Below are 24,906 nucleotides of genomic sequence, written 5' to 3'. Positions count from 1 at the left end.
GAAGTCCGCCTGCACTTGCTGCGGCACTCGGCCCCTTCCGGCTCCTTGCTGCCTCACGAGCTGTGGTGTTTGGACTTCCGTAGCCAATCTCCAGATGTTCCCATCTATCGCCACCGCTCTTTACGATGCCACCTCCCGGCTTCCCTCGGCTTGTCTGCGTCTCGTGATGGATGGCGTATTTGTATTTCCTTTTCTTTTCGTGTTCTGTAGTCCTGAGGTTTGAACTCAGGGCCTCACACTGGCTAGGCAGCTACTCTACCACTTGAAGTGCACCTCTAGCCCACGTTTGCCTTTATTTTTTGGGTAAGGTCTTGAATTCTTTCCTTGGGCTGGCCCGAGTCCACAATCCTCATATCTATCCCTTCTATACAGGTGGAATCACTGCGCATGCCCACCTGTTCTGTTGAGGTTTTGCTTGGGCTGGCCTCCAATCATGATGTCCCCAATCTCCGCCTCCTGAGTCACTGGGATCATAGCCAAGAACCAAGCACCTGGTCTTCTTTACTCTGATGAGCTCATGAGAGCATAGTACCCATTTCTTAAAATTTGTGATTATAAAGGTGACCTACAGAGGAGTTACTGTTTCCTAAGTCAGGATGCGTCAGTATTTTCAAAGATAGTCCTTATATGTACCAACGATACTGTTTAAATATCTTTTATCTGGGAAATCTCAAAGCAATGTAGCTCAGAGCATCCCATCTTGAGTCACTGTTGAGACAAGCCCCCCAGATTTCTTCTCTTCTTGCGCTTTAATGAAAATTGAGTCCGTCACAGACAGGGCTCCACCAGTAAGGGCCATGACCTCCTATAACTAGCACTGTGACAACCTGACTCTTAGGAACTCAAGAACCACCTCCAAACACTGAAAGGGTTGTCGTGTGAAAAGGAAAGATACTCTCTTAGTCCTTATCCAAGTCCCAAGGTCATTCTTAGCAGAAACAGAAAAAGAGATCCCACTATTCACATGAAAGCATAATAGATCCTAAACAGCCAAAGTAATCCTGAGCAAAAAGAGCAATGCTGGAGGGATCACCATGCCAGACTTCAAATAATACTACAGAGCCATAGTAACAAGACCAGCATGGTACTGCCATGCTGAAAACCAGGAGAACAGAGTAGAAGACCCAGAAAGAAAACCATATCAATACAGCCATCTGATTGTTGACAAAAGAGTCCAAAACACATCTTGAACAAGAGACATCCTCTTCAACAAATGGTGCTGGGGAAACTGGATATCCACATGCAGAAAACTGAAGGAGAAAGTGTATCTCACCCTGCACAAAAAGTTAATCAAACTGGTTCAAAGGGAATTGGGTTGTGGATCAAGTGGTAGAGCACCAGCCTTGAGGGAAAAAGTAGATTAAAGATCTCACACAAGACAGGAAACTATGAAACTCCTAAGAGGAAAACGTTAGAGAAACACTTGAAGAGACAACGTAGACAGTAACTTTCGGAAGAGGACTCCCAACTTTTGAGGAAACATGAGAAAGGACCGACAAATGGGATGGCACAGAGCTGTGCAGAGGCTCTGTGATCATGCGAGGCAGTGCTTCTTGTCAACCTGTGTCAATACACAGCTCTCCCCACTGGCTTGGACGGAGGGAGCTGGGGCTGGCAGAGGCCCTGCGGTGCTTCTGACAGCCACCGGACTGGAATTCTGTCAGCAGCCACTCTGCCTTGGAGGCAGCTCCTTCCCCCACTGGTCCCACCGACACCCTGACTGCAGTCACGTGAGGCCTCAGGAAGAAGGTCCAGGTATGTGGGCCGGATTCCTGGCCTACAGAAGCTGACCTAACAAGTGAGTTCTGTTCCACATGGCCATGTTCCTGGCCACAGGGAAGAAGTCTATTTTCTCAGCTCTGATTAGTAATCACCACGGAGATAACCCCTCCAAAGCCAGCTGCACGGGAGCAAATCTGTTCTCCTGACAGCCAATAGGGGTGTCACGTGTGACGTGGCACAGAGCTGTGCAAAGAGGCGCCACACCGGCCTCTCCCCACCCCCGGGCAGGCTTATGCAGGACACAGGCCTCTCCTTTCTCCCAAGCCGCCTGCGAGGCCGTCAGTTCCTCCCCTAAAAACCCTCCAGACAAGACACATGTCTCGCACAGGCATTCATTTAACAGACCAGCTTCGGGGTGAAGTAAACTTACCATACCCAGGAATATCATCTCTCTTCTCGCTCTCTCTCGGTTTTCTTCCACTGATGGAAACCTCTCCAAACCTGGAAGCGAAGGCCAGTGTGTTTGCTTGTTTGTGCGTTCACATACAGCCTTGCGGTCGCACATGCCACCGTGTGTTCCCCCTGCTCTCACGGAACCACCCAAAGGCTACAACCACGGAGTCCAGGGTGTGTGCAGGTGGGTTCCTGGAATAGCTTCTCTGTTATGATCACGGACCACTTTAGTTAAAGGAAGGACGAATCCTAGAACTAACCAACCGCCCTCGTTTGTGAAGTTACCCCACGGAGGATTCTGTAAGAGAAACTTGCAGAGGGCAGAAGAAGTGCAAGGCTAGATCTAAGGGTGGCACTCCATCGTTTTACAAGACAAATTCGCATAGTGATGTAGGGAACTACGGCACAGGAACTCTAGACTAGAAACGTAAAAGGAGATCCCGTCTCTCCCTTTCACGGCTTCCCCACCCCCAATCAAGCAAAACGAGGAGCTGACTCGGGCGGCCCCCTTGCCTGCTTTATGTCTGGATACTGACCATCTGTCTGTCAAACCTGATCCTAACAGTAGCCTGTTAGCAGCCCCACCCCCAGCCCAGAAGGGAATGCGCGTGTCGGTGGAGTTCACCCGGCGAGAAGAGAGGAGGCCCTGCAAGGGTCGCCTCCAGAAAGAGCGTCAGTGCTCTCTGGTCATTCGTGAACTTCTAAAACAGATTACTCTTCTCATCCCTCCCTCTATACGTTTATGTCTGTGCATGAAACTGTTTATTTTTTAATCTTTTTGTGCTGGTTCTGAGGCTTGAACTCAGGGCCTGGGCACTGTCCCTGAGCTGTTTTGCTCAAGCCACATTGCCACTTCCAGCTTTTTGGAAGTTCGTTGGAGATAAAAGTATCGTGGACTTTCTTGCCCAGGCTGGCTTCGAACCACAATCCTCAGATCCTAGCCCCCAGTAGCTAGGATTATAGGCATGAGCCACCAGCACCTGGAAATATTTTTTAAAAAAACATTCCTTAAGGATTTATATCCTCACTGAATTTTTGCATTTTTTCTAACAATTAGCAACATTCTTTCATACTATTTGAGTAAACAAAAACAACAACACAAAAACCCTCCCTATCTATCTAGAGTAAAAAAATTAAAATATGGCCAAGTTCAGTTAATGGTTTCTCCAGCCCTGAAGCAGGAAGGCATCCCCCCCCCCCACCGCGCTGTGTGAGGTGCATCCCTTCTCACCCCAGCTGTGGGGGGGGGCAAGGGGGGAAATCCCCCCTCCTCTACCCCAGCAGTGCCCACGCCCACCTTCTGAATCCGGAGGGCCGCCAGGCTGGTGTCTGCTTTCTCGCCCAGCAGCTTGGCTTGTCTCGCTCTGTATTCTTGGAGGTAGATTTGCTTCATGAACAGGGCTCTCAGCCGGCCCTGCCGCGCGCGCTCGGCCACCTGGACGAATTTAATCGCCTCTTCCAAGGGCAAACCCTTCAGGAATTTCTGCAAAGGGAAACAGGGACAGATCAATGTTTACACACGGGAACTACACACGTGGGTTCCAGAAACATCGCTCAGCCGCTGTGACACGCTGCTGAGACGCCCCGGGTGGCGTGGAGCGTGCCACGCCTCCCAGTGGGGGGCTTGTCCCCAGCGGTTTGCACACACTTTCATTCTCTGCCACGCTCGTGCCGTCATCTCGGATTTAACCTCTGCCCTTCCAGTGAAAAAGGAACGAGCACCCGTCTACTTCAGCTGGGCATTTATAGCGGAGATCTCAATCGAAGAGCTTCAGTACAGTGTGACACTGCCACTCACGCTTCCTAAGAGGGTTTGCACCGACAATGGTTGGGGGTGGGGGCGGGGGATTGTGCCATTGGGGCACGCGGGGCGGGGATGCGGAAGCCAGGGCTCTGAGGGCACTGAGGGGCCCACGCGAGCTGTGTGTGGGCTCGGGGATGAGGGGCCGCTGCGGTCTGAAGGCGAGCGAGAAGAACGACCATCTCTACGTGACTGGGTAAGGGTCCTGAGGGACCCCATTTGCTGGGAACCCGGGGGAGCCAAGCGCTCTTCAGGCATGGTATACCCACCAAACTCACAACAGCAGCTTCCGAGGAAAGTGCTGCCGTGACCACGTGTGAGTCTGGAAAGCAAGCGTGAGGCCCAATGTACACACACTCCCGCGTGCAGCAGGGCGTTGGGAGGAGTCTGGCCTTCCTCTCCCTGAACCACCCACTGCCTCTGCCCCGATAGGGCGTCAGAACATGGCTGCCAGGAGCCTGGAGGGGGGGCGGGGCAGAGGGAGAGAGGTCACCTTGAGTCAAGTGGGTCAGAAGAGGTTTCTAGAAGGATGCTGTATCAAGCTGAACTCCATTTGGAGGGAAAGTACGTTAAGAGGGAAAAACCCGCCTTCTCTCCAGCCTGGAGCCTTTGTGTAGAAGACACAGGCAGTGCTGGGCTGGCAGATACAGCTGTGCTTCATTCACCTGGGCCGAGGCCCGCAGGCGGGCAGAAAGGCTGCCCTGGTCCCTGCCATGCTGGCGTGTACTTGCAATCTTCCTTCCAGCATGGCCCAGGGGTCCCGATGGGCCCGTCTGTAGCTGGGGCTCCTCTGCCGGCCACGGCCGGGCACCCGGCCTGCGCCCGCACCCTCAGCCCGGGCACCGCAGTGTCCTTCACACCCGAGGGTCCGGGGTGGAGGACCAAGGGTACCGTCAGTGAAACCATCGAGTCACGGAAACGCATACGCAGACCTGCCAGACCGACAGGGCTGTGGCAGGTATGGAAAGGACCAGAAGAAACGAGGGCCCCGCTCCTCCCTCCAGGGAGACTTCCTGGGAGATAGCTACAGGAACCCAGGAAGAGGGAACAGGAGTCAAGGGCTGGGGGACCGGGGGGGGGGGGCGGATCTGCACCGGGGCTGGGGACGAGGAGGGTGGAGCTGGAGAACAGGGCCAGGCCTGCTCCTGCCAGGCATGTATGTAGGTGTGCATGTGCGCACGTGAGCACGCATGCGTGTGTGTGCATGATTTCCTTTCTCCTTCTTCACAGGTAGTTCACCCCACACGTCCAAGAGTCACACAAATGGGAGTTACAAACGGCCAGCAAGAAAACATGCTGATTTTTTCGAGTTCCCAGTAAGTTAGGTCGACCCTCAATCATTTCCGATGAATGACATTTAACTAGAATTAAGCTAGGGTGAATTTGGAGTAAAAAAAATTCAACCCAGTTGATAATCAAGTCAGCTTTAGAGTTCCCGACTGAATCAACAAAGCATTATGTTTGGATCGCTGCTTCAAAGCTCTGGCCAAGTAGTGCTTAGGTCTCACTAGAAACACAACCCGGACCGCACCTAGCAAGGTGGGAGGGCTGGGTCCCTCCTCAAGGTGAGCCCCATCTGGGTCACACAGACGACGAGAGGGAGTTGTCAGAACTGCACCCACCACATCTGGAATATCCAATCCGCTGTCAGCTAATATCTGAGCCAGGATCTTCTCTCTCGCTCTTATCACTTCCAGCCGCTCCTTCAAAAAATACTTGGGTATAGGAATATCCAACTGTTGCTAGAGAAGAGAAAGAACAAGCAAAAGAACATCTCCGTCATGATTCCAGGATTCCAGACCATTGAAAACATATCGTCATGACAGACATATCACAAGGACTTGTTTTATCTCCTATTCTTATTTCAGGGTTGCCCAGGCCCATGAAGGCAGAGAGCCCATTACCACCGGTATGACCCAGATCACCCAAAAGAAAATTACTGGGGCTGGGGATATAGCCTAGTGGCAAGAGTGCCTGCCTCGGATACACGAGGCCCTAGGTTTGATTCCCCAGCACCACATATACAGAAAACGGCCAGAAGTGGCGCTGTGGCTCAAGTGGCAGAGTGCTAGCCTTGAGCGGGAAGAAGCCAGGGACAGTGCTCAGGCCCTGAGTCCAAGGCCCAGGACTGGCCAAAAAAAAGAAAAAAAAATTACTATTATACCCTTGATCATTATAGTAAAACTTCAGGAATTCAGATCAATACGTCCTACATTAACTCACGATTGCTTGATGAATTTTTTTGAGGGAATACAGTGTTACCTCAATAAAATAATGATACAAGCAAGGATAGCAAAGTATCTTTGAATTAAATAATTTATCACGAGCACCACCAACTCATGTGGATATAAATGTTCACGATCTTAATTATCTGGCTTCATTTTTTTACCCAGATTATCTCATCATAAAAATTATCCACAAAATTAATTAATTGGCTTTATTAGGTAACTTTATTGCTACACAATAAATGCAAACAACCTTTCCCCACCCACGTGTTACAAACAACTTCAAACGCGCAGAAAGAACATAAATATTTATCAGTCTAAGTTAAAAAAATCAGGAGCAAAGAGATGCTTTTCAGGGTGCGGTAGGTCCTCGCTGTGAAGACATATTATTCCAGACACTACCAGACGGGCCGGATGCTTCCTGGGGGCCCGGTCCACGGAGGACGCAAAGGTGGCGGCCTTCGGGTCGGCTTCCCTTTGCCCACCTCAGGATGGGCAGTCTCCCCAGAAGGCCCCGAAGCGTCAAACAGTGCCATTTTAGACCTGGAGGGACAGGGTCCCCAGGGCTTCTGGGAGGTGGTACTTTGGGATTCCAAATCTCTCTTTCTCAGTCAGTACTGGGGTTTGAACTCAGGACCTTGCGTTCAGTAGACACGCTCTAAATACGTGTCCCCTCGCCCCTACCCCACCTCCACCCCAATTTCCAACTTATGTAAGACAACCCGCGTCTGCCTTGGCTTCATCCGGCCCCTCTGGGCGAGGTGTCCCGCGGGATCCCAATGGTCCCTAAAGGGTGAGGTGTCCGCGGCCCCCGGCGTGGCTCCGTCACGCCGAGCCTCCGAAGGGATCTCCGCCAGCTGTCTGGCAGCCCAGGGCAGTGGCCCGCAGGAAGGTGCTGGCGCCACCAGCCGCCAGACAGCAGGGCTTCTATTTGGTATTTAAAGTCCGCAGCCATCAATCCACCAAGCCAACACTGACCCAAGGCAAAGGAGAAGAGGCGCCTGCCGGGCACAGAGGCTGCCGGCTAGAAGGGGGGGGCGGGGAGGGGGGAGCAGACCCTCGAGGAGGGGGGCGTGACCCACGAGCCGGAAGGCTCTGTGCAGCAGGGTACGCATGACAGGTCAGTCTGCAGCGATCCGACCCCGCCGGCAGACGCCACCCAGGCCGGCCAGGCCAAACCGCACGCGAGGCCCGGGGACTGGGATGGAAAAGGAAAGGAAATTCAAGGGAAGGGAAACCTAACAGCAGTGTTTCCAAGTTGTCAGTGGAGGGGTCTGTGAAGTCTGTCGAGGCGGGATGCTGGGCTATCTGCCTTGTTTATGACAAAAAGGAAGGACGGGACAGGGACCATCCAAGTACTCACCGGTGCCAACTTGAGGTCCTGCAAAATATCATCAAAATAATGAAACTCAGTTAATTCCAATTCTACCATCTCATTCTTCAGCTCCAGAATGCGACCCATCACGCCATCCAGAATCTTCCGGATGAGTATTCGTTTCTGCGGGTGGACTATCTGGTCATAGACGTTCTCCAGGTTTCTGAAGATCTGCACGTACTTTATGTAGAAGGTGGCCAGCATTTGGAAGATGAAGACTTTGTTTTTCGGTGGCTCCGTCATCTTCTGAGACTCTTTATCAAGCAAAGAATTGAGGGCTTCTTGGGTCTGGTACCACATTTTATTGTACATTCTGAGGGAAGACACAGAGTTCAGACAACTTAGCAAATAAAATTTACCATGACAGGCACACACGTGGAACAGTGGCATCGCAAAACTGAACGCACAGTCCAGGGTAAGCTAAAACACTGCAAGAACCGGCCAGGTTCCTTAGACCATCAGCACCCTGTTTCATGTCTGTGTGGCTTCGAAATGACCCCTGGTATTATTAACAAATCCACGGCCAGGTGCTGCCTACAATCTTAACTGCTCAAGAGGCTGACGTCTACGGATCTTGGCTTGAAGCCAGCGCAGGCAGGAAAGTCTGTAAGACTCTTCCATCCAATGAACCATAAGAAATCGGGGAGCAGAGATATGGTTCAAGTGATAGAGTGCTAGCCTTGAGTGAAAAAGCTAAAAGACAGTTCCCAGGCCCTGAGTTCAAGCCCCAGCACCAGTACCAAAACCAGTAATAATAAAATAGCTTAAAAAGCATCTTCCTAAATGATACAACTATCCCTCACCATACCTATGATGCCAGTATTATTATAATCCCATATACAAGAAAGTAATTGGTGTGCGGCGTACGTGACTAACTTGTTAATAGGTACGGTGGTGAGTGTGACCTGGAGCCACCGTTTTTGATAGTACTCTGACGTCATCGGGTAAAGTCTCACGTGGGAATACTCCACGAATGTGCCGCCACATCCTAGAGACACCCATGCGAGTGCACCAAGGGTGATTGTGGCAGCACCGTTGAAATCGAATGGACAGAAACCTAGCGCTGAGCCCAGCGTCCTCCCGCAGAGGACCGGGGATCACGTGTTCACCGGGGGCTGCCGACTCCCCGGCACGGCAAGGGTGTGCGCGAGCGACAGCGGGGGGTGCCAGCTCTTCTCCTCAGGCCGGACGGAGGCCTGGCGGGCGGGGGGGGGGGGCGGTGTCGGTCTGCCCCTCATCCTGCCTTGCTGGGCTCCCTGCCTCATCCCAGTGGGTTGAGTGTGCAGAGCCCAGGACGGGGAGGGGGAGGGTGGGGAGAGCCTGTGAGGTGAGGTCCTCTCCTACCCCTCCCGGGCAGCCTGGAGGGGGGTTGGCGGGAGGGAGGGAGGGAGGTGGGTAAGGGCCCATCCGTGCTGCCCTGGACGCCCCGCCCCCCATGCTTTGCCGCCCCCTGTCCTGCAAGGACCTTGATCGGCACGTTGGGAGCGGGCACTTCCCCCTTTCCCCGGTGCTGGATGGGCTTTGGCTCTTTTATAGTTAAGATCCAGGGCTGAAGGCAGAGCTGCCCAGTCCGGTGTGTCTGGGCGGGGGCTTCCCGTGGGGTTGGGAGCCAGGCTCTGCCCGCTGCGTTTCCACTCTCGGGAAGGTCTGTTCCCCGTGCTCTGACTGAGAAGCCTGCGGGCCGAGCGGCCGAGGGCTCCCGGGGCCCCCGACTTCCCGCACACGTCCGTCCTCTTCTCCTAAGCAGGAAGCGCTCTGGCCACCTGCTGACCAGGCTGTGTAAGGGCCCAGTGGCCTAGCGCCTCCCTCCGTGGGGATCTACGGCACTCTTGCATCTTCAGCCCCGCTGGGAACACAGGGCCCCCCTCTTCCAGCCCGCCCAGGTTCTTTGGCTCCGGGGTGCTCTTAGTCCTGATGAGCTCGTAGCTCATAGCTTGGAGAGCGAGAGGCAGTTCAGGGGAAGTGGAGACAAACACAGATGATGATGACGGTGGTGAGCATGGCTTACACTGAAATGCCTTAAGCCACTCTCCTGAGTGCTTTACATACAACAGTGCGCCCATCCTCGCCATACCCTTATAAGGCAGATCCAGTGACGGCCCTGGCTTATAGATGGGGAGACTGAGGCTCAGGGGAGTGCTGTCCAAAGCTGTAAGGCATCGGTGCCGGATCTGTGCCTCAGTGGTCCACCCGCAGGCTTACACTCTCACCACCACCACATCCTACCCCTTCCTGTTCATCAGGAAGAAAGCAGAGGAGGGACAAAAGCCACAAGCTCAGATGTGACATCACCGACAACGTGACAATGGCCGAGGGATCCAAACGGCAAAGTCTTCTTCCCAGTGTCTATCGCACCTCAGTTAATTCACTTGTGACCGCTTGCACGCCGGCAAGCGCCACAGAAAAAGCTTCTGCCAGGTGCTGGGGACTCACACCAATATTCCAGATACACAGGAGGCTGAGGCCTGAGAACCTCCATTCGGGTCGATTTGGAGGCAGCCCAGACAGACGAGTCCGTGAGGCTCTCATCTCCAATTAATCAGCAAAAAGCCCCAAGTGGAAATGCGGCTCAAGCGGGAGAGCACCGGACTTGAGAAAAGAGCTGAGAGAGAGCTTGAGGTCCTGGGTCCAAGCCCCAACACTGGCTTGCGGATGCACACGCGTGTACGCGCGTGCGCACACACACACACAGCAGCAGCAGCAGCAGCTTATGCTGGTTCAAGACACCTGGAACATTCTGGCACTCTGCACAGCATGCCTCATAAAGACAGGTGAAGAGTGGCAGGCGGGAGGAAGCAAGCAGAAATGAACAGGCCGCGCCCGCCATCAGCCTGTAGCAAGCAAGGAAGGGAGGGGCACCGGGGGGCGCCCCGAGTTCCGCTGCCTAGGCAGGGGCAGGGTCCGTGTCTCCTGAGGCTACACACCCACGAGCAGGGGGCACAGACACAGGGCTGCATCTGTTCTGCAGGCCGAGCTGGGCTGGGGCCTAACCCCGCAGGGTGACCAGGGTGACGGGAAAGAAGAAAAGCACAGGCTGATTCTGCTTAGCATGGAGTTGTGACATCCCACTCACAGCCGGGGACAGGTCAAAAGCACTGCTCCCTCCCAGCGAGGGGGGGCCCCAGCACGCAGGAAAGCCTCCCCCAGACACAACACCAAAGCTCACCTTAAGGTGCTGACCCTGACAGCCCACGTCTGAGTGGAAATGCCCCAGGCACGCCAAGGGGCAACGGTGACATCCGCCACACGCTAAAGCCACAGACAAATGCGTTCTCACCAGACACACTGGAAACGGGTCCTCAAAAATAGGGGCAAATCCAGCGCCGTGGGCTCGAACCTATAACCAGCGACTCAAGAGGCAGAGATCTGAGGGTTGGGGTTTGGAGCCAGCCTGGGCAGCAAGGTCTGTGAGACTCTTCAGCTGGAACTAACCAGCAAAAAGCCGCACCTGGAACTGTGGTTCAAGTGGTAAATCTCTAGCCTTGAGCAAAGAAGCTTAGGGACAGTGCCCAGGCCCTGACTTCAAACCCCAACAATGGCGCACGCGCATCACACACAGACACACAGACACACACAGGGTAAAGCTGGGCGGCGTGTATTATGCCTATAACTCTAGCCACCTGGGATGCTGAGATTGGAAAGCAAGTGGTTTGAGACCAGCCTGGAAAACCATTAGCAGGATTCCGTTTGGATCAATCGGCCGGGCATGTGCAGTGTCCTCAGCCACCAGGCCTTCACCTGCTGGGCTGCGGGGGGCCTGGCCACCGCTCCTGGCTTCCTGTCGTGGGGCTCTCCCCAGGGGCTCCGCCCAGCGGGCCGCTCGGTGCGTGCCTTGCCTGAGCCCGTCCTGTGTCAGCGCCACCGGGCGGACGGGGCCAGGGACTTGGGACTCCCCGCCGGGTCCGCGAGATCGGAGTCGCACACGGCCACAGGCAAGTGTGCAGCCCGGCCGCCTGGGGTATTCAGAGCGCCACGCTACCGTCATACATAAGCACGGAGCTGAGAGCATCTTCAGCACCCCAGCAAGGCCACACCCACCCGGCAGTCCCTCCCAGGCCCCGGCCATCCCTAATCTCACTTCTGCCTCCGTTTGCCCGTTGCAGACACTTCCCAGGCTGCTGAGCCTCGGTTTGCCACGGGGCTCTGTCCCGGCAAACACGCCTTACACTGAAAGGCCAGTTAGTAAGAAGGCACTGAACACGGCTCGAGTGCCACCGGACCCCAGCCCTGTCACGCGTGGTGGCGGGTGGGACTGGCCCTGCCCTGACCACAAGGGATCAACGGTCACAGCGCCCAAACGTCAGTTTCCTGCTGCGTGTGTGCTGAGGGGCCGTGTGGAAGTGGGGAGGACGGGGGCAGGGGGTGTCTTTAGGCACGGGCTTGTCCACGTTGCAGTGAGACCCGGCAGGAGGTTTCTTTGTCTCCTCAGAGCACCTCCTCTGCGTGGACATGCCACGCGGGGCTTGAACACCCTCCGTGCCTCCGCAGGTGACGAGCAGGTGCCCGGTCAGGGCCATATTTCTTCTGTGAGTCTGGTTTAGGACTGTAAGATTTGTTCCGGACTTGGCCGTGTGCCCTGGAAATGGGAATGGGTTCCGAGGTCGGGTGGTGGTGCTGTGTTGTGGGGGGAAAGACCAGGGGGTTCCACGGGGTTCCGCAGCTTTGTGCTTCTCTTGCCCCTGGGGCAATGGAGAGGGAAGGGCTCCGTGTTCCCTGTGGAAATCCCAATGCCACAGAACAGGGATGCTCTCTCCAAATCCCCCTCCTCCGTCTTGCTCTCCCCGGCTGGGGCTCCCTCCGCTGGCCTCCAGTGCGGGCTGTGGATGGGGCCAGGGCCACCCGCAGGCCGCCCTCCCCAGCAGCCCTCCTCCTGCACTGTGGTCTACCACCTTCCACGGCCTCCCCGGAGCCCAGGGACTCTCTCCATGAAGAGGAGCCTTGCTTCGGCCTGCGCCCCTGGTCCTGAGGTGAAACACAGACCCCCCTCCCTCCTCTACCCCAGGCGCACGCTCTCTCAAAGGCAGCACACTCCTACCCCCGAGTCTTGATTTTCCTACTGCCGGGGCCGTTCCACACGCTGCTTTCCCTGAGCTAGAACCCCCTGGCCTCCGTGGGCTCCGCCACCGGCACAGGTCCTCGCCTCGGCAGGGCAACTCGGGTACGCGCTGCCGGCGCTCGCCCTCCTCGCCTCGGCCACCCCACGGGCTCAGCTCTGTCTAGGTCCCGCTGGGCAGGGCAGGTGTGTCAACTCAGCGGTCAGATCCGGGTTCTCCTCCAGGGCCATCCGGCAGTACCGGGGAGAGTCTGACCCACCCTCGTTCTAGAAGCAGCTCTTCGCCACTCGGCCGCCAAGTCACGATGCTCCCTTGGTTTGGGTTCGATTCCCTGGCTGGTGTCTGCTCTGCTGTGCGTCACTCACGCCGTGGCGAGTCAGGGCGAGCTCCGGCCCTTCCGTGCCCGCCCTCCATGCTGCAGCTCCTATGCCCGCTCTGTTCAGTTCACCGCTGCTCGAATGAAGCCAAGGCCTGGAGCCCTACGGGGCAGCTGCGGGGTTTCCCTACACAGCAGGCTCCACTCTGAGCACCTGATCCCCTCCACCTGGTGTTCTCAAGCACATGGTAAGGGCGTGAGCCGCTGCCCCTCGCCTCCTTGTCCACGCAAGGGCAATCGCAGTACCCGGTGCCTGAGCACTACACGGCGGGCCTCTCTCTCGGGGCAGGCCCCGTGAGGAAGGACTCAGATCCGTGCCCTGCTGCCTGCAGCGCCTGCAGTGACCTGCGCTCCACCTTCCTGCTTTGAGGGTCAATGCAGGGAACAGTAAAAATGCCGTGACTGCGGGGGGGGGGGGGGCGGGGGTCGGGGTCCTGCCAAGGGGGGGGGTCTCTTCAGCACCACGGGGCTGGGGTCCTCAGGGGGAACCCGAGTTAACGATGCTCCAGGGCTGGGATGGAGGAAGAAGAGCTTCCTCTGCCGCCTTGCATCCTCACTGGGGAGGGATGGGGGGGAGGCCGGGGGGAGGCCGGGGGGGAGGAGGGCGCCAGCCACCGTGGGCTCCGAGGTCCCACCTCCCGCGCGTCACTTACGCGTGCGACATGCTGGCGGCTTTTCCTCTCCCCTCCCACGGGTGGCGGGCGGCGGGGGTCCGGGCGCCGGGGGGGGGGGTGGGGGGGCGCCCTCCGGCTTGGGGGTTCCTCTGGAGGGGGCGACCGACACTGGGGGCAGCCTCTCACTCGGGCAGGACCAGGCGACCGGGGTGAGCGGGCGGCGCGGCGCGGGCTCCGGGCGGGGCGCAGGCACAGCGAGCGGCCCCGGGGCTCCGGGACCTCACGGCGGCCACGGGGAAGGGCGGGAAGCGGCCCTAGCAACCGGACGCAGCGGCCCTAGCAACCCGACGCGGCGCCTGCGCAGTGCCGCGCGCGTGCGCGCGCCCGCTTCCTGCGCGCCACGCGCCTGCGCAGCCGGCCCCGCCCCCCCCGTTTCCGCGGCAACCGCGCGGCATGCTGGGGGCGGGGCTGCCGAGCAGGCTCCACCCCGCGCTCTCCGCGCCCGGCGCCCGCCCGCCCTGCTCGGGACCCTGCGCTCGGGGCTGGGAGCCTCGCTGGGCCCCGGGCCGCGGGCGCGGTCTGTCCGTGTGCGGAGCGGGCGGCCGCCTCTCTGCCTGAGGCGGGGCGCGGGGCCTGGGGCGGGGCGCGGGGCCTGGGGCGGGGCGCGGGGCCTGGGGCCTGGGGGAGGCCGCGGGGCCTGGAGGGGGCGCGGGGCCTGGGGGAGGCCGGGGGGGGGGGCGCGGGGGACAAGGCCTGGGGGAGGCCACGGGGCCTGGGGCCTGGGGCGGGGCGCGGGGCCTGGAGGGGACCACGGGGTGCGGGGGACAAGGCCTGAGGGAGGCCACGGGGTGCGGGGCCTGGGGGAGGCCGGGGGGGCGCGGGGGACAAGGCCTGGGGGAGGCTACGGGGCGCGGGGCCTGGGGCGGGGTGCGGGGTCTGGACGGGGCCACGGGGCGCGGGGGACAAGGCCTGGGTGAGTCCAGGGGTCGCGGGCCCTGGGGGAGGTCGCGGGGCGGGGGCTCCTCAGCCCCGGCTCCGGCCTCAGGTGGGAGGAAAGCAGAAGGCCCTGCGGCTCCCCACATCTCCCCCCGGGCAGTGGGAAGGGTGTCCAGGAGAGACAGGCCGCGTTGCATTTGAACATATGGAAGATTTGCCTAGAGCAGCCGGTGATGGCCGCACACCCTCCATCCAAACCCAGAACTACACTGCAAAGACCAAGCCAGAAGCTAAGTAAGCAAACAGAAAGGACTGCAGCAGGGCCAAGACATAAAGAGACACATCTAGAACAAGAACCACAAACAACCAAATAGAGAACGCAATTCTCACATGGGCTCCATATCATACAGTCTGCAATGCAATTGGGCTGGGAGAGACAACAAAACAGTAACACGAGATAACACAGCTCTGGAGAACAAAGGAAACCCACAAGTAGCTGGGTACCGACCCTAGCAAGAGGTCCGCTAGGACACAATTCGGCAGACTTGCGGGCAGAGGGAACGTGCAAATCAGTGGTTGTGAATGTAGAGGGAAAAGAGGGGGACATCTCAGCAGTTTAAGAAGGTTTGGTTGATGTTCCTGTAAGAGCGAACTTCAGTATCAAGGACCTCCCCCAGAAGTGTAAGGCACCTTTTCTGAGACACAAAGAACTAAGTTTGCAGATCAAAAACATTTTTTTTTTTTTATCATAGCCATGCACCGGTGCCTCACACCTGTCATTCTAGCTACTCAGGAGTCAGATCTGAGGAAAGCAGTGCGACGCCATCCCTGGCAGACAAGTCCGTGAGACTCTTACCTCCAATTAACCAGCAAAAAAGAGTGGAGGCATGACACCTCCACTTCCAGGTGGTAGGGGGAGCAAAAAACTCAAGTGGAATTGAAAGGCCCTGAGTTCAAGCTCCAGTACCAGCACACAAAAGATCCGTTTCAGAAAAACGGATGGGGACCAGTCAACAGAAGGAGCTATCTTGAATGGTGATTGGGTGTCAGAGCAAGGTGTTGGGGAGGAGGGGCCGGCAGCCCGCAGTAGCTTCCGGTGTCTGGTAGAAAGGAAGCAGTGTTTAGTTGCAAGTTATTGAATGGACTTGTTACTCAAGAACATTTCTTTCTTAAGATAATATTTCCAAATATGAAATCCCTAAGGAAGCTGACACTCATGCCTAATGTAGCCCGTGAACAGATGCAAATGGAACATAGAAAGTCGACTGGCTTAGCCAGTCAGAGGACTTAGAGCCTCCGTAGATGCCAGGGGTAGAGCTGGAGGCCTCAGAGATGATGTCTCCGTGGTAAGGATCAGCCCGAGATGCTCCCTCCATCTCCTGGGTCTGTCTTACCAAAGATGGCGAAAATGCTTCCCTTCGTGGTCGTCATTGGCTGTAGGATGAACTCCAGAGAGAAGGGCCTGCTGGGAAATGGGGCTGCCGTGCCGGCCTGGCCTGACAGTGAATTCCCAGGCAGGGAGGCGGCTGGGAGACCCCAGGCACGGCTGAGCCAGGGGGCAGCAGTGTAGACGATAAGACGTTCCCATCTCTGCAACAGGCTGCTTGGCCGTAAAGTCCAGACACGCAAAGGACACACGTGGTGTTAGACAGAGCAGTGCGGCGCCCCTTAACGAGGAGCCACTGGCAGGAGGTCTGAGCTCCGCCAGGACCGGCGTGCCCTGGCTCCGGCTGCTTCCCGTCAGCTGTGCAAGACCCGGCCGTGAGCTGTTCGGTCCGTCCAGGACCCGTGTGCAGCCAGGCCTATGTTCATCCACTCGGTCTCCTTAGCTTCAGGAGGTGGGGGGCCATTTCCGTCCCCACTTTACGCAATGTGGGCATGAGCCTAGAGAAGATAAGCAACCGCGTGTCCAAGACCGCGCTCAGGGTGACTGTGGGGTCGGTGCAAGCCACACAGTGCTCTGGCTTCAAGGCCCCATCCCTAACTGTCGTCTTTTTGTTGCTCATCTATGAAGGTAGTGCTGGGGTTTGAACATACGGCCTTGTAGGTGGGCATCCTACTTCATGAGCTGTGCCTCAGGCCTTACCCCGTGCCTGCTAACGTGGTGCTTTGGAATAACCTAAAGGCTTATGAGTCTTTCTGACTTTAGTTCATTTTACACATAGGGTCCTTTGGTTTTGCCCAGGGCCATCCTTAGACCTTTAGCATCCGACCTAAGGTGAGTGTGTTTGCTTCAAACTAAGATCTCCCTGCGTCTGCCTCCCACCCAGCTGGGATTCAGATGTGTGCTGCCACACTTGGCCGGCTTGTTTAACACTGTTATTCTTGTGGGTTTCTGTGAGACAAAAATAGCCACACAGAGTGTTCCCCAGCCGCTTGTCCTTCAGGAGGATGCAGGGCTACCTGGCGGGGTGGCTGCTGTAGGGGAGGTAACTTCATCCTCCGCGTCTGAGTCAGCTATAAGCCTCGTGACTGGACCGCCAGGCCCTGGGGACGGGCTCTTCCAGGCCTCTCCATCTGTGTGAAGTCACTGCGCCAAACATGGGTCGATGCCTGCCCTGAGAAGATCGGCTGCTTTGGTGGAGTGGGAAAGGAGCCCCGGAGGCTGGGGGAACCCAGGCTGTTCCCAGAAGGACATCTGCCTGGGAAGTCACAGAAGAGCCCTGCTAGCGGTCCAGCCACTCCTGCATCTACTCCAAGCTCCCGGGCCGCCCTGCCCTCCGCAGCGGCATCCTTTCCTCCCGGGCCAGTCTGGCCCCGCAGGAAACCTGGCTCTGTTCGGCATCCCAAGATGGCGGCCCTTGGGGACTGCTGCTCCCTCTCCCCAAACCCTAGACGTCATGCCACGGTCTGGTGTCAAAGGAAGGGCTCAGGCGTGAGGCCTGACCTGAGTGTTTCAGTGAGGCCCGAGTCACTCAGAGCCACAGGTTCTCTGTGAGAACTGTTTCTGCTGCCCAAGTCAGGTTCCGCCTTCCAGTCCCTGAGGCCGGAAACGGTGCTCAGAGAGCACAGGGCCAGGGACCACTCAGGCCGCAGGGACTCTTCCTGCCGCCAGGTGGCGCACACAGCTCTACCCAGCCCCGGGGGCCTCACCAGGGGCCCGTGTCCTCCCACTCCAGGGCCAGCTGCCCTTGGTCCTCCTCCCCCAACGGCCCCTGCCCACCTTCCCGGCTAGGGAAGGAATGAACATCCCACAGGAGGAGGACATTCTGCTCTGCCAGAAGACCAAACTCCGGCCCCGCGGACACCTGCACCAAGGCCGCCCAGGGAAGACCCCGGAGAGGGTGAGGGGCTCGGCCCAGGCAGGAGAGCGGCCACCCAAGGAAGCAGAGCCATTTCTGGTCTTCTGGGGAGGCTGGGCTCTGTTCTGTCCTGTCTGGCGCGTGTCCAGGATCCATCCCAAAGGCCCCTCCATCCCTTCCCCCGGCTCCATCAGCACCACTCGCTCTCCTTCTGGGTACCCAGCCCTGGAGAAGCCGGGGCCAACTGTGAGTATACCTACAAATGATAGTCTCGGGAGCTGATGGCTTGTCTTCATCCTTAACCTCGAATCCTAGAGGTCTAGTTCGTAGGCCTTCCCTCCTCCTCCTCCTCCTTCTCCTTCTCCTCCTTCTCCTCCTCCTCCTCCTCCTCTTCCTCCTCTTTATCTCCCCTCTTCCTCTTTTTCTCTCTCTTCTCCCTTTCGTTTTTCTTCCTCTTATAAGAGCCATGAAATATGCAACTCCGTGTGTGTGTGCGTGTGTGTGTGCGTGTGCGTGCGTGTGTCTGCATGCGTGCATGTGTGTGTGCGTATGTGCATGCGTGCGTGTTCGTGTGTGTGTGCATGTGTACTGAAGGATTGAGGAGCTGGAGCAAGCTATGAAGTACAGCTGCTCCATAACGCTTGGCGATGACAAGAAGCCAGCAGACCGGCCCAGGAGGGTGACGGGGACCTGACAGGGTTGTCCAGACAGCTCCTGGCTTTCCTGGGCTAAGTGGGAAGCAAGGACTGGAAGTGCACCCCGCCGCTTCACGCACTTGGTTTCCAAGCCGCGCCCGCCCCGGAAGTGCTCTGTACTCAGCACCCTTCTCTCCTTTCCAGAGGTCTCAACTCTCTTCCTGTGTTCTCACAGCCCACGGAGCCCCTTCCTGAGCGCCAGCGACGTGATTTGGCCTTGAAGGAAGCGGCCGGCATAAGCGGCAGGATGCACTTTTGGTAAGAGCCTGCAGGTTTTCTGTAATCGCCCACTGGGTGACTCACAGACGGCAGTAGAAAGTCACCCACTGCCCCCTACGTCTCTTCCTCCCTTCATCCAGTACAGGTTTCCCACCCACCAGTCCCCCCCCCCACCCCCAGCATGGATTGTGCTTCCGAGTCCACAGGACGCGGAAGGCTGCCCTTCCCCATAACACTCTACCCTCTTTCTCGGCGTCTGAAAAGCGGCCACGCGGTCATGAGGTGGGTCACACGTGGGGTTCACTTGAGAACAAAATGGGGTGTTTGATTGCTGTGGGGTTAGGCAATGTGGGGTCACGATCCCCCCCCATCCTTCCATGATCTTAAATCACCCCTGGCTGGAGCCTCTAGGAGGTCCCCGAGCCATTCTGAGCATGCTGGGAACTGGGTAGCAGCATGGCATGCTGGGAAGGTGGGTAGCCCCATGGCATGCTGGGAAGCCGGGTAGCCCCATGGCATGCTGGGAAGCTGGGTAGCCCCATGGCATGATGGGAAGGTGGGTAGCCCCATGGCATGCTGGGAAGCTGGATAGCAGCTGGACTTGCGTCACAGGGTCGTGTCTAGCACAGCCACGAAGCCTTTTTCTGAAAGCAGCACCGTTTCCCGCGTGTCCCCCCCCAGACCCTGGGGGGAGGAGCACTGTGGCGTTGGAGCACAGTGTGGTGGCCGGGGGGGGCCCTGCTACGAGGCACTGGGGATCCTAGGGAATCTTCTTAAAATTGACATCACCATTAGCAGTGATTCTTGATTCGGGGGCTGCCCAGGGGGGTCAGAGAGCAAGGGTCATCGGGGTCATCGAGGGGCCAGCAGTGCCAAGGACACCGCTCCCAAGGCCCATGGTGTCAGCTGCCAGCTTTGACCTCTCCCCAGCTGCTACGGTAACGCGGCAAAGCGTAGCTGAGGCCGGAAGGGAGTCTGATTTGGTAGATCGGTTTGGGAAGACATTATTTAGCTGATTCAGAGGGGGATGTGAGCAATCACGGTGTTTCATCCTGCATGGGCTCCCAAAAGAATAGAGCAGAAACACGAGAGAAAGCCATTTTGTGTCAAATGAATGTCACTTCCCCTGGGAAAAATGATGGTTAGGTGTGTGTGTGTGTGTGTGTGTGTGTGTGTGTGTGTGTGTGTGTGTGTGTGTTTCTTATAAGCTGCCTGTTATCTATAAATAAACCCTCCCACTGTGAGAAAAAATGACCAGGAACTGGCCTTGGGCAGGATGTTGGTTTTTTGTTATAATCCTGTTTTTTCACAAACATCGAGGCAGCCTGTGGAACCCAGATGCAAAGGAGGTCACTTCTCATTGTTTTAACACCTGCTGCTCTCTCAAAGGAACCCAGCTTCCACAGGCCATTCATAAATCCAACCCCAAGCCCCCTTCCCCAGTGACCGCCTCCCGGATCTTGATAAATATGGGAGTAAATAACACACGCCCGCCCAGTCCGTTTTGTTTTGTTTGGGTTTTTCGTTTGTCCCCCTCCTTTCTATTCCATGTTCACAATGCTTTTAAGGAAACAATAGTCCGGGGTACCAAAGGGTAGCGATCTAATTGCGAAGAACAGCTGTACTGTTCACAAAACAAAAGTGACATGCCTCCTCACTGGGGGGGGGGGGGGGGCGGGGACACGTGGAGGGGGACGGAACTGCCCACGGCCTGGCCACTCCGGCAAGACCCACGGGACTGCAGGGCACACACACCCCTCCTCCACCGAGTTATCCCTGAACACTGCCAGACACGACGGAAACAGAACCTGGATTTTCAAACAACCCGGTAGGAGGCTCGAAAGAAACTCACATGCTCGAGGCTGGGGCTCCGTCAGCTGAGCCGCAGCTCCGCTTCTAGAGTGTTGGTGGTTCACTGAAGGTGAGAATCTCCAAGTATTTTTTGGACCGTGGTCCTCTGGTCTCAGCCTACGGAGTAGCCCGGGATTACAGGTGTGAGCCCCCAGTGCCTGGCTAAATCCAGGCCTTCAAGATGAACACGTGGTCTACAAACACGCACACGACGCACGCACACGACTCTCCTGAAGGCCGACCGGAGGTCCTGCGTGGCCCCTGGCTTGCGCCTTGCGGAGAGTCACGTGTGCAAAAGGCCAGCGCAGAGAAACAGAGCAGGTGTGAGCACGCATGGGTGTTTGTGTGTGCACAGACAGACGCGTGCAGCCAAGTGACCTGCGTCAGACGCCCCCCCCCCGCGTGCCCCTCCCCCGCCCCACTGAGCTCCTGGCTCCTCCCCCCCCCCCAAACAGGTCCCTGATCTCCCAAGTTCTCCTGGGTTTTATCTGAGTTCCTCATCAGGTCAGGACTTCTCCAGCCGTGGAGTTCAGACTTTAATCACTGCGGTGCATTCAGGTGAGGGGCGTGAATGCATCAGGGGAAAGGGACTCCCTGCTAGTGCCCCTAAGTGTGGTCCCAGGGGAAGGGGGCCGGGGAGGGGGGGGCTGATGTAGGGCCACCCCCCCCCCCCCGTAAGCCGCTCTCTCCTGGTCCTTGGAGGTAGCATTCATCAGAGCCCATAGTCAGTCTAAGAAAATGTCACCAGCATGGGCTCGCCCTGCCTTCTTTGTTGGTGGCACTGGGGATTCAACTCCAGGCCTCCCGCTTGAGAGAGCAGGAGGGGGGCTATTGGGGAGCACTGATCTTCCGGTGGAGGAGTTGTCGGCCACATGCTGACCTTGCGTGAACTGGGCAGGAGCCGGGACGTCCAGGCGCAGGGAGGAGGGGGCCCCGGCCGAAAGGTAAACACGCCAGCCCGGCTTCCCATAACCACTGTCAACCGGGCCCAGCAGAGGGGAGCCAAGCCGCGCCCCCTCCGCCCCCCTTAGGTGTCCTGAAGCTGCACTTCAAAGGCCCAGCCGGCGCCGCCCTCAACTCGAGTCACGTGGGGTTCCTGGAATTCCCAGCTGTTTATCCCACGGGCTCATTCTGATCTTCTCTGAGAAAGGTTAGCCAGTGGGCCACACCGCTCCTCCGCCGTTCCCTCCTGACCCCGACGCCGTTCCTCGGGGACAGCGTCTCGAGTGCCAGGGCCTCACGCCGGCCCGTCATCCTAGCCATTCGGGAGGCCGGGAGCTGAAGATCACGGCTTGAAGCCAGCCCTGGCAAGAAAGCCCATGAGACTCTTATCTACGGTTAACCGCCCAAATAAATAGATAAAGCCAGAGATGGAGCTGTGGCTCAAGTAGGGGTAGTGCTAGCTCGGAGTAGACAAGCTCAGGGACAGCACTCAGCCCTGGGTTCAAGTCCCAGGACACAGACACACATTCTCTCTCTCCCCCCATCCCCCCGACACATTTTTGCTCCCATTCTCCTTTGCCAAGCTGAGACCTGGTATCTAGACCTGTAACACCACGGGGACACGGGGAGAGTCTCCCTCCCTCCACTCCTCTCTGCTTTGCAGCTGTGAGCAGAATCCTGCCCTCACTTCCCCCCTCCCTCCCCATTCCTTCCTGTCAGTCAAAGATCAGGAATGCAACTTTTATTTATTTTTTTTACCCCCTAGCTGCCCACAGTCAGCTCCTTCACCTGAACGACTTGTTGATTTCTGTAGGTTGTCAATGAAGGGGAAAACCACCTCAGCTTAGCTCAGCTCAGCTCAGCTCAGCTCAGCTTAGCTCAGCGAGAGCTGTTTCCTGACTGTGCAGTCCTGGGAGACCTGGAGACAGGCCTGAGCCGGCCTCTGAGACCCCGTATCTGGCCTCTGAGACCCCGTGTGCTCCGTGGCTGGCAAGGCCCCTGCCAGGTGGTGGTCCAGTGTCCCTTCTCTAGCTTGTCTCTACTTGGCGACTTCTGCGTAAAGCAGGCAGTGGAAGGAGGTACAGAACCTACAGTGCTTCCCTTGGAATCACTCTGTCTGTCTGTCTGTCTGTCTATCTGGTTCTACTTGGGGGTTGAACTCAGAGCCTGGCATTTGCTAGGCAGGCCCTCTACCGCTTGAAACGCACCCGTGGGTCTTTCTGGACCTGGCTGTTTTCGAGGCAGGTGCTCAGTGTGTCCTTGGGCCGGTGGGGGCTGTGACCCTCCTGTTCGTGCTCCCCTGGGTGAAGGGGGGCCATGATAGGTGTGCTCTGGGGTGCCCAGCCATTTACTGTGTTGGAATCTCATAAACTCTGATGCCTAGGCTGGCTCTGAAATGTGATTTCCTGAGCAATGCCTTCCAAGTAGCTAGGAAAACAGGAATTTGTAATCCAGCCTGGATTACAGTCTTTTTAAAAAAATTATTCTTGTCGTTATTATAAAGATGATGAACAGAGAGGTTATAGTTATGTGAGTAAGGTAAAGAGTGCATTTTGTTGATTTAATTCTTTTTTTTTTTTTTACTATCAAGGTGGTGTACTGAGGGGTCACAGTTACGTAAGTCAGATGAAGAGTACATCATTTTGGACACTAGCGCCCCTTTCCTCACTCCCAGTTTTTTCCCTCCCACCCACCCACAAGTTCTGTGCTTCATTTTCAACACGGTGTCTAGCGAGCACCACTGCTGCTTCGGTTCACCCTTTTGTTCACACATTTCTGTGTTCTCCTCCCCCCCCCCAAAGACAGACCAACAAACAAGGCAGAGAGAAAAGCAAACAAAAATAGCAAGAAAAAAGAAAAAAAAAAAAAAAGAAAGCTTGTTTCCATGTCCCGGAGTTCATGTTGATGGGTATTATTTCCCATGCACACAGGCATCGAACCTCTGTGTCCCTCCCCTAACAGCGTCCGCCTTTGATCCCAGCCCGGAGTCTCCTGTGATGTCTCACGTCGCAGTGTATTTCAGGTAAGCACACTTCTTTGTGGACCATGTCACCACTTCCCTTGCTCTCTCCCGGGATCATAGTCTTAATTAACTAACAAGTGAACTCACTCAGTGTGTTTGTGTCTGTGTGTGTGAGTGAACAGGACTTGTCCCGTACAGGATCAGGTAGGGCTGAATACGGGGTATCTGCTGGTCTCGGGATCACGACAAACGCTCAAATGGTTCACGTGATCAGTGGCTAGAAAGGTCACCAATGGAGGGACCATGAGCACTCTTTCTTCTCCTATTTCTGACAGTGGGGAAAAAACTGTTTTCCTCCAAGATGGTGACCAGGGTTGCTGGAGGAGTCTGCTTTTCCTCTGGGCTGGCTGACAAAATGAGGGGGTGCTTCTCGCAGCTCCTTGTGTGCTCACTAGCGCCCCACGGCACTGCGGCCCACAAAGTCCTGGTTTGCGGCTTCCCTGGGGCCTGGCCCGGGTGGGGGGGTGCCCCTGGGCCCCTGCACCCCTGGGCCCCTGGACCTCTGCACCACGGGAAACCCCCTCAACTTCCTCTTAGCAGAGGGAATCATCCACTCCGCTGACTTTCTAAAGAAATACTGAGTTTACTGAAATGTGATCAAGATGCGTGGCCCTTCCTAAATAATATTTCCCCGTGCAACCGGAAAAGCAGAGCTGACAGCCAGGATCAGAGCAAATGAAAGCATTCTCTCGACCAAACTGGAAGGCACAACTGGAACCTTACCCAGTAGGCGGAGCGTGACGAAGGACCTGTGCCTGGGGTTCTGTGCTTGTTTATCAGGGCCAAGAAATAAGACACAGCGTCGCAGGTCACTGTCCCCTCCCCGGTCCTGAGCTGGGGAGCCCTTCACGGGGCACCTGTGAGCCCCAGACCTGGCGTGCTCCCCCGAAAGGGGGGGAAGAGGGGGAATGGCACAAAAGGAAGGCAGAAGACATAGGAGACCAAGAGCAGGAGGGCAGACTTAGCCTCTAGCAGTGCGTGATTTCCACAAGAGCAGCGGTGAAAGGCCCATGATGGCAGAGTGAGGACACCCGAGTTGGTGAGGACTCAGAGCTGCTCTGTCACGCAGGCCAGATCAGAAACCAGTATAAAGGTCAAAGGGCATTTCGGTAGTCTAGACTCCTGAGTTGTTCTCGCTACCCGAGGGGGTGCGGGCACGCCGCTTCCTGCCGGGCTTCGAGTCCCACAGGAAGCAGAGAGTGCACCTAGGACTGGCTTGCTCCTTATACGTGGAAGGTGAGTCACTGACGACTGCTGGCAGTCCTCCGCTCCCCCGTCCCCCTTCCCCTGACATCGTTCCTAGAATAATTATCACCCCAGAATGACGTGGCTATAGTTTTGCCCACCTCTCTGGAGTCCTTGTCCTCGTTGCAGCGGA

General features: G+C 56.9%; 1 protein-coding gene across 1 annotated transcript in view; it reads right to left on the bottom strand.

Annotated features, from left to right (window-relative positions):
- The window catches only part of Iqca1 (IQ motif containing with AAA domain 1), a 101,557-nt gene extending 87,878 nt beyond the window's left edge, over positions 1-13,679 (bottom strand). The window contains 6 exon segments of the mRNA XM_048344139.1: positions 2,153-2,175; positions 2,178-2,223; positions 3,473-3,658; positions 5,602-5,718; positions 7,565-7,889; positions 13,660-13,679. Of these exon segments, the coding sequence (XP_048200096.1) occupies positions 2,153-2,175; positions 2,178-2,223; positions 3,473-3,658; positions 5,602-5,718; positions 7,565-7,889; positions 13,660-13,670 (708 nt within the window). The 5' untranslated portion in view covers positions 13,671-13,679.
- Between the last annotated feature and the right edge of the window lie 11,227 nt (positions 13,680-24,906).

This window comes from Perognathus longimembris, chromosome 4, assembly GCF_023159225.1.
Source record: "Perognathus longimembris pacificus isolate PPM17 chromosome 4, ASM2315922v1, whole genome shotgun sequence".
Lineage (NCBI taxonomy): Eukaryota > Metazoa > Chordata > Mammalia > Rodentia > Heteromyidae > Perognathus > Perognathus longimembris.
Note: the sequence above shows the minus strand (reverse complement) of the source record. Positions and strands in the feature narration are given on the sequence as shown.